This window comes from Trachypithecus francoisi, unplaced genomic scaffold (assembly GCF_009764315.1).
Source record: "Trachypithecus francoisi isolate TF-2019V2 unplaced genomic scaffold, Tfra_2.0 Contig01579, whole genome shotgun sequence".
NCBI classification, from domain to species: Eukaryota; Metazoa; Chordata; class Mammalia; order Primates; family Cercopithecidae; genus Trachypithecus; species Trachypithecus francoisi.
In genome coordinates, this window is record NW_022681442.1 from 8,307,618 (window position 1) to 8,324,069 (window position 16,452).

The window sequence follows — 16,452 nt, forward strand, 5'->3', positions numbered from 1 at the left end:
CTGAGAGAGTAAAACATCTCGTCCCCATTTCCCAGATGAAGAGCTGAGGCTCAGAGAAGCGAAATAACTTCTTAGAGTCCCAGAGGGAAGAGAGAAGTGGCTACATAATTTGCGGGGCCAGGGAACTTGAAAATGTAGGGTCCTTGTTCAAAAGTTACTAAGGATTGGTGACACTAGAGCACTGAACCAAATGTGGAGCCCTTCTCGGCCCGGAAACACGGTGCAGGCCCAGGAAGTCAGCCCTGGAGTTAGGAACGGAGACCTGAGTTCTTAGGGGGTGTAGAGCATGTGCCAGCACCTCACAGCTGCCTCTTCCTAAATACAGCCACCTCCTGGCCACTGGCCTGCGGCCCTCAGAGTGGGGAGGGGGTCTCCAAAGCAAGACAGCAGACTGAAGCGCCTCCACAGAGCCTGACCACAGGCTCCAGCGGGGCCCCCATGTTGCTGATCACATTAGCTGAATTCAATTGTGATGCCCTCTAATTACAATCCTTTTCTAGGAACAAGAGGGCCAAACTGAATTAGGAGAGGGAAACAGTCCATACTTCCATTCAGAAAAAAAAAAAAAAAATTGGAATAAAGGCAAAATTAGATTTTACTCCATGGGTCCTGGATTTAGAAGCCAGAGGACAGAGTTGATTCTTACCTCTGACACTTCAACTTACATGGGACCAGCAACGATGACATCTCTCTCAGCCTTGGTTTCCGTATCTATGAAATGGGAATAAAGTATTTTTGGAGCTTTTATGAAGATTAAGTTAGACAATGCACTGGTACCTAATCTTCTGGGGGAGGCTCTCAAGAAAACACCTCCTCCATTTAATTTCAGGAAGTTTCATGGTGCCCTGAAGTATAAGCACAGTATCCCTGGACATGCCTGGAAGTCAAGTTAAGAAACACTCAAATAAGAAATTAAAATATTTTTGGTAATTTTGTGGGATTTCAAACCACTGTACTATGAATACACTGAATTAGAAAGGCTTTGTTGAAATAGTCACAGACTTAACAAACAAGCCAGAGGACCCGTGCATTCTTTCATTCTGCTCTAGCATGAATATTTCATAAATTACATGCAATTATTAACAACATCAACACTAGCAAATTAATTACTGTCAATTCATATTAATAAAATTGCATTTTGTAATAAATAAAGTTAGTTTACTGCGCCCCATCAGTCTCAGAGGTATTCACATTTGTCAATTGTCCTCTACTTCAGGCTAAAACAAAAGTAATCAAATAACTAATTATTGTACAAAATGTATCACCGCTTACACGTCAATGAAAACTCACAGTTATTTATAACCCTCACAACTGAATATTCAAATCACTGTTTATTCTTATGCTAAGAGGAATTTTCCAGCCCTCTCCTTTTCACCAACTCCCTCGGTCTCTGCCCTCCGCCACCTGAGGAATAGCACGTGGCCCCTGAGCCATGGTGAAGGTGTCTCAGCAATAAGAGAGTGAGGGGCTCACAGCAGCAAACAGGAACTCAAGCAGAAACTCCAGAGAGGTTTGCAGAATCTGCTGTGGGCCTTCCGATTGCCAGTGGCCAGCTGCTCCATTTCTTGAATTCCATGCCACACAGGCTCCCCGCCTTCCGTTTTTCATTCTTACAAATAAAAAATGTCTTCTCCTTCAATAAAGGCTCCAGAATTGTAGCCTGGGATTACAACACGCATTCTGCCTCCCTGTGTTCATTTCAAAACCTGGGGTAGTCGACTCACCAAACTGGAGTCAAAATAACTGCAATGAAAATTATCTTGAGAGCCCGTTGCATGCAGAGCTAAATCACACATTCTTGATTTCCTTTGATGCTCACTCATAACAATTTAGTGTGTTCCATTTAGAGGTCGAGAAACTTGGGTTCCACGAGATCAGGTGACTTGTCCAGGAACCTTCTGGAAGGAAGAAGACAGCTAAGACTAGAACCTGCTCCGTCAATCTCGCCTCCTGTGAGGTGTCCACTGAGCATCCCTGAGGCTCTGGAAAGGTAGCAATACACAAATGGAGGTTTGCATCTGCCCAGACAGTTGTCGGCCTCCTCCCTGCACATGCTCAGGTCTGACCGGGCAGACAGAAGACCTGGGACTCAGCTAGTCCCATATGGGCCAGAGGTGCCCTATATCCTCAGCATTTAAGTCCCATTTTTAAAAATACGTCAACGCCCATTTTGCCCAGAAGGGAAAATTCTCTTCTAAGATTTGAATTGGTGTTTATAAAGCTGGAATCATGTCAACTATTCACAAAGTGAGCCCTATCAGCAGAGTTTTTGCCTCAACGCAGGATTCTTGGAAGGTGACTTGCAGCCTGTATTCATTTCCTAGGGCTGCCATAACAAATCGTCCCCAACTTGAGGAGTGCAAACGATAGGAATGTATTCTCTCGCAGTTCTGGAGGTCACAAGTCTGCCCCTCCCAGAGCCTCTAGAGAAGGATTCGTCCTTGACTATTTCAGCTTCTGGTAGCTGCTCCTTGGCTTGTGGCAGCATCACTCCAATCTCTGCCTCCACAGGCAAATGACCAACTTCCATCTATGTCTGTTTCTGTGTACAAAGTTCCCCTCTTCTTATAAGGATGCCCAGTTACATTGAATTTATGGTTCACCTTATTCCAGCAGGACCTCATCTTAACTTGATTATATCTGCAAAAACCCTATTTCCAAATAAGGTTACATTCATGGATTCCAGGTGGACAGGAATTTTGGGAGGGGACACTATTCAACCCAGTACAGAGTGCACTTCTTTATTCAACAGGGCAGTATTTGGACCCACTAAACACAGACACTGCCCATGCCGGGAGTATGCCCCTTGTGGGTTCCCAGGTTGGGCATCAGAGTCATCCTAAAAGCATGTAGCTAACACCTTCCCGGACTCCATCTTGGCCGTTCTGATGCAGAAGATCAAGGGGTAGCCCAGGAATCTTTGTTTAAGGGCTGTCCACATGATTCTCATGGGTAGCAGCCAGGTTTGAGAATCTCTCACGTAGAAAGGCTAATAATCATCATTGTAATGATAACAAGAGCGGCCAACATCGGTGAGCTACGCATGGAGCTAAGTGCCTCACATGCCCACTCACTCTGTCCTCACTCACCATCTGTCAGTGAGATTGTAGCATCAGTTATGCTCAGTTGACAGAAGAGAAAATGGGGGAGAGGGCAGGGAGACTCTGTGACATGCCCAAGGCCACATGCTGCTAAGAGGGAAGCCTGGGCTAGAAGCTTGTGCTGACCGCTTCGCCACTCACCCAGCCATGGGTCAAGCAGTGAGTGCAGGTTCCATCCCAGGGACTCGCTGTGCCAACAGACTTCATCCACAGCGCAGATCATGCCCCACCGAGGCCTGAGGAGAGGGCTGGGATTCCAAAAGTGATTTCCCTCAATTCAGTCTCTGTTCACATAGCTTCTCCATGGGAGATGCTGTACTAGGACCAATGTGGAAAAGAGGAGAACAGGAGTGACTGAGAGAGGGCCCTGTACGTTATATGTGGCCACAGCAAAGCATGGGCCTGCGGGCCTGTGGGGGATACAGAGGGCCTTTCCCACTAGGACAGTCACCAAAGCTATGTCTGAGATGAGCCCAACAGGCCAACAGGACTAGCACATCATGGATGCTCTCCATAAGTATTTGATGAATAAATGAATGGAGATGAATGAATGAATGGCAGGGGAAGTGAGAAAGGGAAAATATGCTGGGCAGAGAAACCTGTATCAACAGAGGCACAAGGACAGGAGAGCCTGGGATGAGTTAGGGACCAGTGGCTGGGATGTGGCACACATACCTCTAGGCAAGCAGTAGAAGGTGAGGTAGTAATCCTAACAACAGCAATAATAATACTAGCAGTTCACATTACTCAGCAGTTAAGTCCCAAGCTCTGTGCCTTACGTGTATCTTATTTTACTTGATGAGGTATTATTGTGATGCTCATTTTTAAGATGAGAAAACAGGCTCAGAAAAGATAAGCAACTTGCCCAAGATCACAGGATCTGTGAATGGTAGATCTAAGACTCAGACCTGAATCCATCTGACTCTGGGCCCACCTCTGGTCCACGCTGAGATTCAGAGTTTACACTGTGAACTCTGGTCAGCATGGAGCTCCTACATGGTGCTGAGCTGAGAAGGCATGTGTCTGGAGCTAGGCCTATGGAGGACCCATCAGGAAGCAGGCATGAGCCTCCTCGGTGATCTAAGTGAAAAAGTGAAGTGACCAACATAACTATCCTATAACAGAATTATTCCAAACAGCAGTTTCTTAAAATAAAAACTCCAGATGGAAGGTTTTTATTGCAGGCTAATTATACAAGTGAGAAAGACTTGTCATTTTGGTAAACATCCCCCATTCCCCAAACATGAAGAAATCAGCTCACATCAGTCTCTTACCATTTGTCTGAAAAGGACAGTATTATTTTCAGAACACTGCTGTTGATTTCAAATGTGCAAACAAACAAAAAAATTCTCCGGCTACCCTCAAGAAAAGGAAAATATTAGGCTACCCGTGACTCAAGGGAAACTGAGGGCTGCAGTGAAGGACCCCAGTTCATTCACACCTGAAACACCGGCCCTGTGTGGACAGAGCATCCCGGTTCACTCACACCTGAAACTGGTCCTGGATGGACAGGGCACTGGGTGGCATCTCCCTCTGCAGTGAAGGACCCCAGTTCACTCACACCTGAAACACAGACCCTGTGTGGACAGGGGACTGGGTGGCATCTCCCTCTGCAGTGAAGGACCCCAGTTCACTCACACCTGAAACACAGACCCTGTGTGGACAGGGGACTGGGTGGCATCTCCCTCTGCAGCGAATGACCCTGGTTTACTCACACCTGAAACACTGATCCTATGTGGACAGGGCACTGGCGGCATCTCCCAACTTTCCAGGCCTGGAAGTTTAGTAGAACCCAAACAGGAACCATAAGACCATCAGCAAGACAGGAGATGGCGGCACCTGGACCCCTGGAAACCAGCATCTTCACAAGGGATGATAGAGCAGGTGGTGGGGAGCACAAAATGACAACAACAATCCAACCACAAACTTTAAATCTGGGCTACTTTGCTATAACCCCAACACATGGTTCTTTTGCTAACTGATAGGAAGACCTTTTAAGTTTCTGAAGACTAGAGATCCTCTGCTGCGACTCATGCATTTAAACAGGAGGGAAGTGAAGCTCAAAAAGGTTGTCTTGCCCAAAGCACACAGCCAGTTGGGAGTAAATGGAGTCTACCCTACAACTCCAGCCCCCTGGCTCCCCAGCTAAAGCTCTCTTTTCCTCTTTCCATCTCATTAGGCTGCTTCTTCCAAAGAAATGTTTCTTCCGCACACACAAAAATAAAAAATGGTAGAAGTGTGCATTTGCACAAACACACACACAAACATATAATTCTTAAAACTGGTAAAAATAACTAAATCCAGAAAACCAAAGTTAGGCATGACATTGTCCTTAATTAAATGATGCTCTCCCCATATTTTTTTCTCTTCTCTTTAAATTTGCTTTTTAACAACAGAGTTAAGTAGAATGACTATATTAACAGAGTTTCTTGCCTTTTAATAGTTGGTGTCACCACCTTCATGTGATTCAAATTTAGTTGCTTTGCACCTAATTAAAGCATTGCACCAAAATAGGTAAGTTGACATCCAAAGGAGGAGAGAGAGGAGACCAGAGAAAAGAGGGGACATATTATTTAACTTTATGATGATAACTACCTGAACACAAAGATGCTTATAAGAACATTCTACACTGGATATAATCCAGAAAAATTAAACCTATGTTGCTGCTTCAATACATCTGAATACTAGGAATTGGCAGGAAAAAAACATCTGTTCTATGAATAATAGCCTCTACAGTCCCAGAGGACAGCAGTACATGAATTGAGAGAAAAAAAAAAAGAAAGAAAGAGAAAAAGAAAAAGAAAGAAAGAAAAAGAAAAAATGGAGTCTTGAGCCTTTTCCAAAATGGTGCTAATGCGCCACTGAAACTTAATTTTATAATTTACTGGCAGTCAAGATGGCAGGAAATAAAATAATTTGCTATATTCTGCACAACAAACCCTGCTTTTCCTGGGAAGGGGTAATTATCCCCATGGAAAAAAAAAAAGAAAAAAATACGCCATCTCATATTAAGCTAAAGTCTCATCAAGAAGAGAAAAAGTGCCTCATTACACGTAATTACCAGAGAATTAGAAACATCATTTAACTAAATGAGCGAATAATGCTCAGGATATTGAAGAAACTTGCCTGCACTTCTGCAAAGCACTCTAAGTCCCATTACAAAAATTGCCCCTCTTTAATGGAATAATTTTAGGCCTTGTCTGCCTTGCTTTAAAAATAAAGAGCCTCCGAGAGGCAGAAAGAGGCTGAAACTGCCATAAACAACTGTTGAAAGGGACTGAAGGGAAGGCGCTGTCTCTCTTGGAGACCAAGACCCGGAATGACTCATAATCTACCATAATCAGGAAAATTAAACCTGAGGACTTGAAAAAAGGATTACCCCCTTTTTAATTGCACTTTCTCAAGACTGTGATGTGCTTGTGAGTATGCATTAGGGATAACAGATGAAAGATTTTCAAGTTCGGATACGGCTTCCCTGCTCCGATCCAAAAGCAGTTACAGTCATTCAGTGTTATCTTAACAAAATAAAATGATAACATACCTGGAGATTGATGTTTATTGTGTCTTAATGCTATGATTTTCTAGCCATTCAAAATCTTCCAGGCTTGAGTTGGGATCCCCTCCCCCTTTTCCCTTTGCTTTTAATATTTGTCAAGATTTAGCATGGAAGCAATGAATTTAATATAACCATCCCACCTTCCAGCAATGCTAATCTTTCTTCACCCAGAAACCAGAAAAGGCAAGTATATTGATCCTGGTCACTCCATCTTAGTTTCTTGACTTTTAGAGCAAGTAAAATTCAGAAAGGAATTGGTATTGGTCAGATTCTTAGCAGATGGCCAAAGAAGGCTCTCAAGAGGCCACTTTAAAGAAGAAATGAGTCAGGGAAGGGACTGCAGTATCATCCTGAGATATCCTGCCCTGAGACCCAACAAAGAGCCACTAATCCCCACCGCTGCACGAGGACCAGGGCCTTCCCTGGAACAGGTGCAGCCAGAGCAACAATAAGTGTCATTCTCTCAGCCATGGACTTCACGCCACCATCAACAGCAACACCCCTTTTCAGCAATGAGGAAGCTAAAATCAGCCAAGGCCTCAGAGCTCCCTGTTCGAGTCCCTTGTTGCCAAGCAAAGATTCATATATGTCAATCACAGTCACCTCTCAGCAGGGCAGGAATGACATTCCTACTTACCACACCTTATCTGAATTCTCCATCCCCTCACAGAGGTTCTGAAGTCTAAATGCATTCCTTGCTGGTCCAGTACATGTAACTATGATAGTAAGAAGAGATGACAAAGTGCCAGCACCATAGTTGTGCTCATCACAAACACCTGCCCTTGGGATGGTTGGAGATGGTGGGCAGAGAAGGCAGGAGAGCTAGGACAGGAGATAGCTGAGATTGATCTATTCCTCTGGTCTCCCTGGGCCCTTGGACATGTCCCTCAGAACCACTTTCAAGTTCTAGGGCCCTATACCCAAGAAATAAAAAGAAATAATGAAAGGCAATTACGAGAACAGCTTCACATAGATAAAGCCCTGGAAAAAGAAACCACATTTAAGATTGATAATGGGCAAAGTGCCCTGGGCATTTTAGGTCTCCTCATTTAACTCCGAGATGGAACCTGGCACTAATGAAGTGCTTGGGTGATAGGAAACAAAGAGGAAGCCAACGTCCCATCCCAGGTAAATGGATAAAAAAAGAACACAGTATTATATCATTTCATGATGAGTCAGGTTAACTGACTTGCCTGCCAAGATCACACAACGAATAAGGGAAACCCAGAATCAAAACACAGATCCACCTGCTTCCAAAACTATTTCCCTGGGCCACACAATGCTGTCCTCTCCCATGAGTATAAACAAGGAGCGTTAGTAATAGCACTCACCATACCATAGCATCCCAATGTATCTCAAAGAGCTTTCGCACATGTTCTCGCCAATGAGGTAGATAAGGATGACACAATCTCCATTTCATACCAAAACTTGAAATGATCAGGGCAAAGTCATCCTGCCACCGACTGCCAAGACCAGTGATACTTTCTCCTGACCTGATGATCATACTGGTAGTGAGAGTAGAACAAATTCTGAAAGAAGATCCATCCGGACTAAGATTTGCAAACACAACCAATGTTTATTGTCTCAATGTAAGCAATATCAATTGCTTACCAATAAAAGAAGTTTTTACTTTCTAATTGTTTCTTTTATTTTTATTTTCTAATTGTTTCCCGTCAGACCATCTATCTTGTGACATTAGTAAAGCAAAAATTTTTGATCATGAGTTAGCCAGTCAAGTTGACACAATAAGCTCACACTGATCCCTCTCTGCTCCAAACACCACAGCAATGACAGCTAAATCATAAGAGAAAACAAAAAAGACACAGTCACATGCCAAAGTAAAAAATAAACATTTCTGTGGACTTAAAGAGCTGATCTCTGGGGCCGGAAGCAGGAAGCAGTGGCAGGGAGTTTACCACCACAGCTGCAGTTGTAGCTACTCCAGATGTGGGAAGATTGCCTGAGTCCAGGAGGTCGAGGCTGCAGTGAGCTATGATCACACCATTGCATTTCAGCCTGGACAACAGAGCAAGACCCTGTCTCATAAAATAAAGCCTGGAAATCAAAATTGTAAGTCAGCTCTCAAAATCAAAATTGAAATATATATTTACCCTAGACGAAATTAAAATTTTATAGCTCCATGTACCAAAGCCTTCATTTATGTTTAAAATATTCAAGGAGGTAAATGAATGTACAACTTCATTGAAAACAATTCAAAAGGCCGGGCATGGTGACTCACACCTGTAATCCGAGTACTTTGGGATGCCGAGGTGGGCGGATCACCTGAGGTTGGGAGTTCGAGACCAGCCTGACCAACATGGAGAAACCCTATCTCTACTAAAAATACATAATTAGCCGGGGGTGGTGGCACATGCATGTAATCCCAGCTACTCAGGAGGCTGAGGCAGGAGAATCACTTGAACTCAGGAGGTGGAGGTTGTGGTGAGCTGAGATCACACCACTGGACTCCGGCCTGGGCAACTGGGCAGGCTGGGCAGCCAAGAGCGAAACTCTATCTCAAACAAACAAACAAAAAAAAAAATTCAAGAAATTATGTATCAAAAATAAGCAAATGTAAAACAAGAAGAGGTGGATATGAAATAAAACAGAAATCCAAGAATTTTTTTGAAAACTTACTAGGTGAAATAAATTCTGGATTAGACACAAAGAGAGAATTAGTAAATTGCAGAGAGTTCTGAGGACCTCATCCAGAACATAGCATGGAGAGAAAACAAAACTAAAATATGGAAGAGCAATTAAGAGACATGGAGGAAGAACTATAAGGTTCCAACATTCACCAAGCAGGAATACCAGAACAAGAGAATGTAGGGACTGGTGGGGAAACACTATTCAGAAATATAAATGCTGAAAATCTTTAAGAACTGAAGGTGTATATTACATTTTCAGTACTAAGCAAGAATATATGAAAATAAATCCACAACTAGACATATCACAATGAAATTCCAGAATACAAAGAATAAAAAGACAATTTTAGCTTCCAGAGTGCTATGGCTACTTTTATGTGTCAACTTTGCTGGGCCAGGATACCTAGACATTTGGAAATTATTCTAGATGTTTCTGTGAGGGTGTTTTTAGATGAGATTTACATTTAAATCAACTTTGAGTAAAGCAAATTGCTCTCCATAATATGGGTGGGGGCTCATCCAATCTGCTGAAGACCCGAACAGAACAAAGGGCTGACCTTCCCCAAGCAAGAGAGAATTGTGCCAGTAGGACTGCCTTCAGACTTCATTTGCAACATTGGCTATTCCTTGTTTACCACCAGACTACATTTGGATTTGAACTGCAACTCCTTCCTGATTCTCCAGTCTCCTCTATCAAATTTTAGACTTGCCAAGTCTCCATGTTGCATGAGCTAATTCTTTACAATAAATAGCTTTATACATATATATGTATGTATGTGTATGTATAACTGCATATATGTATGTATGTATACATACACACACACATTATTTTATTGATTCTCTTTCTTGAGCAAACCCTAACTAACACACAGAGGGAAAGAAAGATGGCTTCTAAAGGAACATAGTTAGGCTCACGCAGACTTCTCAACAGGAAGTACAGATGTACAAAAAGTATGCAGAGAAAAAATTAACTGTCAACCTAGATTTCATATCCAGCTAAACTATCTTTTGAGAGTGAGGACAAAATAAGGACATTATCTGGAATACAAAAACATACTCAGATTCTCCTTACAAAACACACAAAACAAAAAATTACTAAAGGATATATTTCAGCAAGAAAAAAAGTAACTCAAAGGTAAAAAGCAACTATTGGCAGAGATATATACACACACACATACACACATAGTATATTAATATAAGTAATTAACTGCTGAACTATAAAAATAGCTAACTTTGATGTTTTGAAATTGAAGAAAAATAAAACTATAAATAGCAATTATAAGATTGTTAAAAGGAGTGTTCTGTGAGTAGGTAACATGTGAGAAATGACTGTTACTATTGGAAAGAAGCTAGAATTATTGAATAACTATAGAGTTTGGTGGAAAATAGACAGTTAATTATGAGGGATAATACTTTAAAGGTAACTAGCAATCTATAGCTTTCAAGCCAGAAGTGAGGTGGTGAAGAGGGGAGAAATATGAAAAACTATCAATCCAACAAAAGGCAGAGGAGGAAGAAAGAGAAAACAAAAGCATTGTAAGTAAAAATACCTAAATAAGGCAGCAGAACTGAAGAAATAAACTCATATACATTACTAATCACAAAGAAATCTAAATGGATTAAATCCACCTATTTAAAGACTGAAATTATTATACTGCATTTGCATTTTTAATCTAGCTATATGATGCTTAAAATAGACACACCTGGCCGAGCATGGTGGCTCACACCTGTAATCCCAGCATTTTGGGAGGACAAGGCAGACAGATCACTTAAGGTCAGGAGTTCGAGACCAGCCTGGCCAACATGTTGAAACCCCATCTCTACTAAAAATACAAAAACTAGCCAGATGTGGTGGCATGCACCTGTAATCCCAGCTACTAGGGAGGCTGAGGCAGGAGAATCGCTTGAATGCAGGAGGAGGAGGTTGCAGTGAGCCAAGATCATGCCACTGCACTTCAGACTGGGCAACAGAGTGAGATTCCATCTCAAAAAAAAAAAAAAAAATAGACACACCTAAAACCCACAAGAAAGACTGAAAATAATAAAACATAAATATATATCACATGCAAATATTAACCAAAATAAAGCTCACAGAATATTGCATCAGATGATATGCAAAGCAAAATGTATTAATAGGGATGAAGAGGCATACTTTGTAATAATAAAGGAAAAAATTCACCTAGAGGATATAATAATTATTAATAATTATAAACTTGTATGTGACTAATAACACAGCCTCAAAATAATATAATTCATTACACACATTAAAAATATTTAAGCAAAACAAGTACAAATTACATAAAGCAAGAACAGAATTTAAAGCAGAAACTGACCAATCAACATAATGAGAGATCTTAACATATCAGAAAATTGATAGATAATGTAGGTCAAAATTTAATAAGAACATAAGATAACAGAATAACACAATTAACAATCTAATGAATATAAAAAGTCAACATTGTACCTAACAAATAAAGTTATTTGCAGATGTATTATAAGCCATTTATAAAATTGTGTTACAATGGAAAACTTAACAAATCACAAAAATTGATATCATTCAGATGACTCTGACTACACTGCCATTGTTATAAATGAGCAATAAAAAATAGCCCACATGTTTGTAAACTTAAAAATATATATCTCAGTAATTTATGGTAAAAGAGGAAATCTCAGTGGAAATTATAAATATGTAGAACCAAACCATTATGAAATATCTCACATCAAAACTTTTGAGATGGGCCAGGCATGGTAGCTCACACCTGTAATCTCAGCACTTTGGGAGAGCTAATGGGGAAGGATTGTTCGGGTCCAGGAGTTTGAGACCAGCCTTGGCAACATAGTGAGACCTTGTCTCTACAGATTAAAAAAAAAAATTTTTTTTAATTAGTCAGGCATGGTGGTGTGTACCTGTAATCCCAGCTACTTAGGAGGCTGAGGTGGGAAGATCAATTGAGCCCAAGAGGTGGAGGCTACAGTGAGCAATGATCACACCACTGGACTCTCACTTGGGTGACAGAGCAAGACCCTGTTGCTTAACAAAAAAAAAAAAAAAGTGTGAGCTATAGTAAAGGGCGTATTTAAAAGTAAATGTGTAACTTTATATAAATTTATTTTTAAATGAGAAAGATTGAGAATTAGTGAGTATTGCATTCAGCTTAAGAAGTCAGTAAGAGAATAAAAGAATAAACCTAAAGAAGGTGGAAGAATTGAGGCTGGATGTGGTGGCTCACGCCTGTAATCCCAGAACTTTGGGAGGCCAAGGTGGGTGGAAAACCTGAGGTCAGGAGTTCGAGGCCGTCCTAGCCAATGTGGTGAAACCCTGTCTCTACTAAAAATGCAGAAATTAGATGGGTGTGGTGGCGGGCTCCTGTAATTCCAGCTACTCAGGAGGCTGAGGTAGGAGAATTGCTTGAACCCAGGAGACGGAGGTTGCAATGAGATGAGATGGCGCCACTGCACGCCAGCCTGGGCAACAGAGCGAGACTCCATCTCAACAACAACAACAAAAAAAGAAGGTGAAATAATCAGAAAGACAAGCAAGAATCCAGCAAGAATTGGAAAGGACACTCTTTTTTGCCTCTGCTACATTTCTGCAAAGCCACATTTTGCTTGCTATGGGGTAAGACTAGGTGGATCCAGGTGGAAATGAAATCAGTCAAACCTTGGTCACGAGGCTATACCTCCAGGGCATAACAATGCAAACCCAAGAGGCCCCCTTTTTTTTTTTTTTTTTTTTTAAGGCAGCCAGTGTTTATTCAGACTGTGTGCTGAACACTTTGCTAAGATGTGTGGGTTAAAATGTACATAAAATATATTACTTTAACCATTTTTAAGTGTACATTTCAGTGGCACTAAGTACATTCACATAGTTGTGCAACCATCATCACCATCCACTCCACAACTTTTTCATCTTCCCAAACATAAATTCTGTACTCATTGAGCAATAACTCCCCAAATCCACCCTTTTCCCAGCCTCTGGCAACCACCGTTTTACTCTCTGTATGAATTTGATTACTCTAGACACTTCACATAAGTGGAATCATACAGTATTTGTCTTTTCACATCTAGCTTATTTCACTTAGCATCCTGTTCTGAGGGGGTTCATCCATGTTGTAGCATGTCAGGAGTTCCCTTCTTTAAAGGCTAATATTCCATTGTGTGTATACACCACATTTTCTTTATTTATTCATCCATTGATGAGCACTTGAGTTGTTTCTATCTTTTGGCTATTGTGAATAATGCTGTATGAAGATGAGTGTACAAGTATCTCTTCAAGTCCCTGCTCTCAAATCCTTTAGGTATATACCCAGAGGCAGACTTGCTGGATCATATGGTAATTCTGTTTCATTTTTTGAGAAACCACTATACTGCCTTACGTAGAGACCGCACCATTTTACAATCCTACTAGCAGTGCACAGGAGTTCCAATCTCTCCACATCCTCGCCTACACTTGCTGTTTTCTGGAATTTTAATAATGGCTATCCTAATGGGTGTGAGGTGGCATCTCATTGCAGTAGCAGGGACTTTATTAATACTACACAGCGCTGTAGGCATCCTCAGAGGTGGGCTTCCACTCCCACATTAGCAGTTCAGAGTTTATAACTCAATTTATGTTTTGAAAGAGACTGGAGAATAAAATGGAAATGAGGAAGATGTAGTTACATAATGCACTGCCTGAAATAAAAAGTTCTGTCCCATTAGGAAGAGTATTAGATTTAATGAATGCCCTAAGAATCTAATGTTACAGAATAACATAACATTTCTATACCCCCCCCCAAAAAAAAAATAGAAATTTTTATTTACTTTTTGGCTTCTTTGGCCAAAGACCATCTTCAAAAGGAATATATATATATGTACATATATACACACCTATAAAATATATATACTGCTTTTGAAGATATATACATACAAAACATATACATTCCTTTTGAAGATATATATATGCCATACATATTATTTGAAAACAAATAATGGCTAGTATTATACATAAATTAATATATATTTACATATATTTAATGTATTTATATATAATACTAGCCGTAATATTTTTTAAATATATCAATAATTAGCCTGTATTGAGTTATCACTATATGCCAGTTATCACTGGATTAAATATGTTACATTTTCATTTAATCCTCCTAACAACATTTTGGGTTTTCTTTAACAAATGAGGCAGCTGGAGCCTAGGACTTGGAAAATTTGCCCAGAATAACATAGCTAATCACTGGCAAAGCTAAGATTCGAGCCATGGGCTGCCTGATTGGGAATTTTCCATTCTACAAGTCATACGACTTCAAGATGTTCTTTGTGCTGCTTCGATTTTCTTTCTGGTAAAACCTCAGTGCAAGCTCCACTTTGCTCACTGAGACAGCACCCACATGCTTCAGAAAATGGGAGCGTCCCTGAAGAGGGTCTTCATAAGTCATGCTGCAGTTCTCACATGAACTTGTTGCTTCCCAGTTATTGACAAAATTCTTCTCCCAGTGGGAACCATGCAGAGCACACACCCAACTGGTCCTCTTTGAACTGTGGCACACATTAAATGCTGAAGGCGCAAGATTGGATTGCCTTACAAACTCACCAGAAAATTGGGTAGGCTTTGTACCTCCAAAAATAAAGCTCCAAAACTTAAACGGAATAGCATATATCTGGTGATTAAGAGCCAATTAATTTTTTATTATTTTTATACTTTAAGTTCTGGGATACATGTGCAAAACATGCAGATTTGTTACACAGGTATACGTGTGCCATGGTGGTTTGCTGCACCCATCAACCCATCATCTACATTAGGTATTTCTCCTAATGCTATCCCTCCCCTAACCCCCACCCCTCAACAAGCCCTGGTGTGTGATGTTCCCCTCCCTGTGTCCATGTGTTCTCATTGTTCAACTCCCACTTATGAGTGAGAAAATGTGGTGTTTGGTTTTCTGTTCCTGTGTTAGTTTGCTGAGAATGATGGTTTCCAGCTTCATCCACTAAAACTCCAATATCTCTAGGCTTAAGAGAGAAAATGCCTGCTTACATAAAGGGGAAGAAGCAAATACAAAAATGTATGACAACTCAAAGGAAATAACATATGAGGGAACTGGAAATGACTTTGGGTGACTTTGGAACTTATTCTAATGTGTTTGCTTATTCACATCCCTTTCAAGGTCAGGAAAAGAGGGCTTCTTTCTAAGTGGCACTAATATGCATCACTTCATATCTGCTATCTCACCTAATGCACTTCATCCATGTCCCTGCAAAGGACATGAATTCATCCTTTTTTATGGCTGCATAATATTCCATGGTATATATGTGCCACATTTCCTTTATCTAGTCTATCATTGATGGGCATCTGGGTTGATTTCAAGTCTTTGCTATTGCAAACAGTACCACAATAAACATACATGTGCATATGTCTTTATAGTAGAATGATATATAATCCTTTGGGTATATATCCAGTAACGGGATTGCTGGGTCAAATGGCATTTCTGGTTCTAGATCCTTGAGGAATTGCCATACTATCTTCCACAATGGTTGAACAAATTTACACTCCCACCAACAGTGTAAAAGCGTTCCTATTTCTCCACATCCTCTCCAGCATCTGTTGTTTCCTGACTGTTTAATGATTGCCATTCTAATTGGCATGAGATGGTATCTCATTGTGGTTTTGATTTGCATTTCTCTAATGACCAGTGATGATGAGCTTTTTTTTCACGTTTTCTGGCCTCATAAATGTCTTCTTTTGAGAAGTGTCTGTTCATATCCTTCACCTACTTTTTGCTGGGGTTGTTTTTTCTTGTAAATTTGTTTAAGTTCTTTGTAGAGTCCGGATATTAGCCCTTTGTCAGATGGATAGATGGCAAAAATTTTCTCCCATTCTGTAGGTTGCCTGTTCACTGATGATAGTTTCTTTTGCTGTGCAGAGCTCTTCAGTTTAATTAGATCACATTTGTCAATTTTTAGCCAATTGATCTTTAACTACGATGCAGAAGAGAAAAAAGCCCTACAAGTGATCCTGTAGAATTGTATCCCAGTTCTACAGGATCTGCATACCCAACCAAAAGTATGTTTCCCAACAAAGGGTATGTTTCTGTATACCCAACAAAGTTAGGTATGCAGGATGTGTACTAGAAAATATAGCCTAGATGCCATTACAAAACGTATC

At 40.8% G+C, this 16,452-nt stretch overlaps 1 protein-coding gene across 1 annotated transcript in view; it reads right to left on the reverse strand.

Annotated features, from left to right (window-relative positions):
* Positions 1–677: 677 nt before the first annotated feature.
* BUB3 (BUB3 mitotic checkpoint protein) overlaps positions 678–16,452 on the reverse strand; it is a 38,963-nt gene continuing 23,188 nt past the window's right edge. The window contains exon 8 of the mRNA XM_033180044.1: positions 678–711. Coding sequence (XP_033035935.1) covers positions 693–711 — 19 coding nt within the window. The 3' untranslated portion in view covers positions 678–692. The remainder of the gene's footprint in view (positions 712–16,452) is intronic.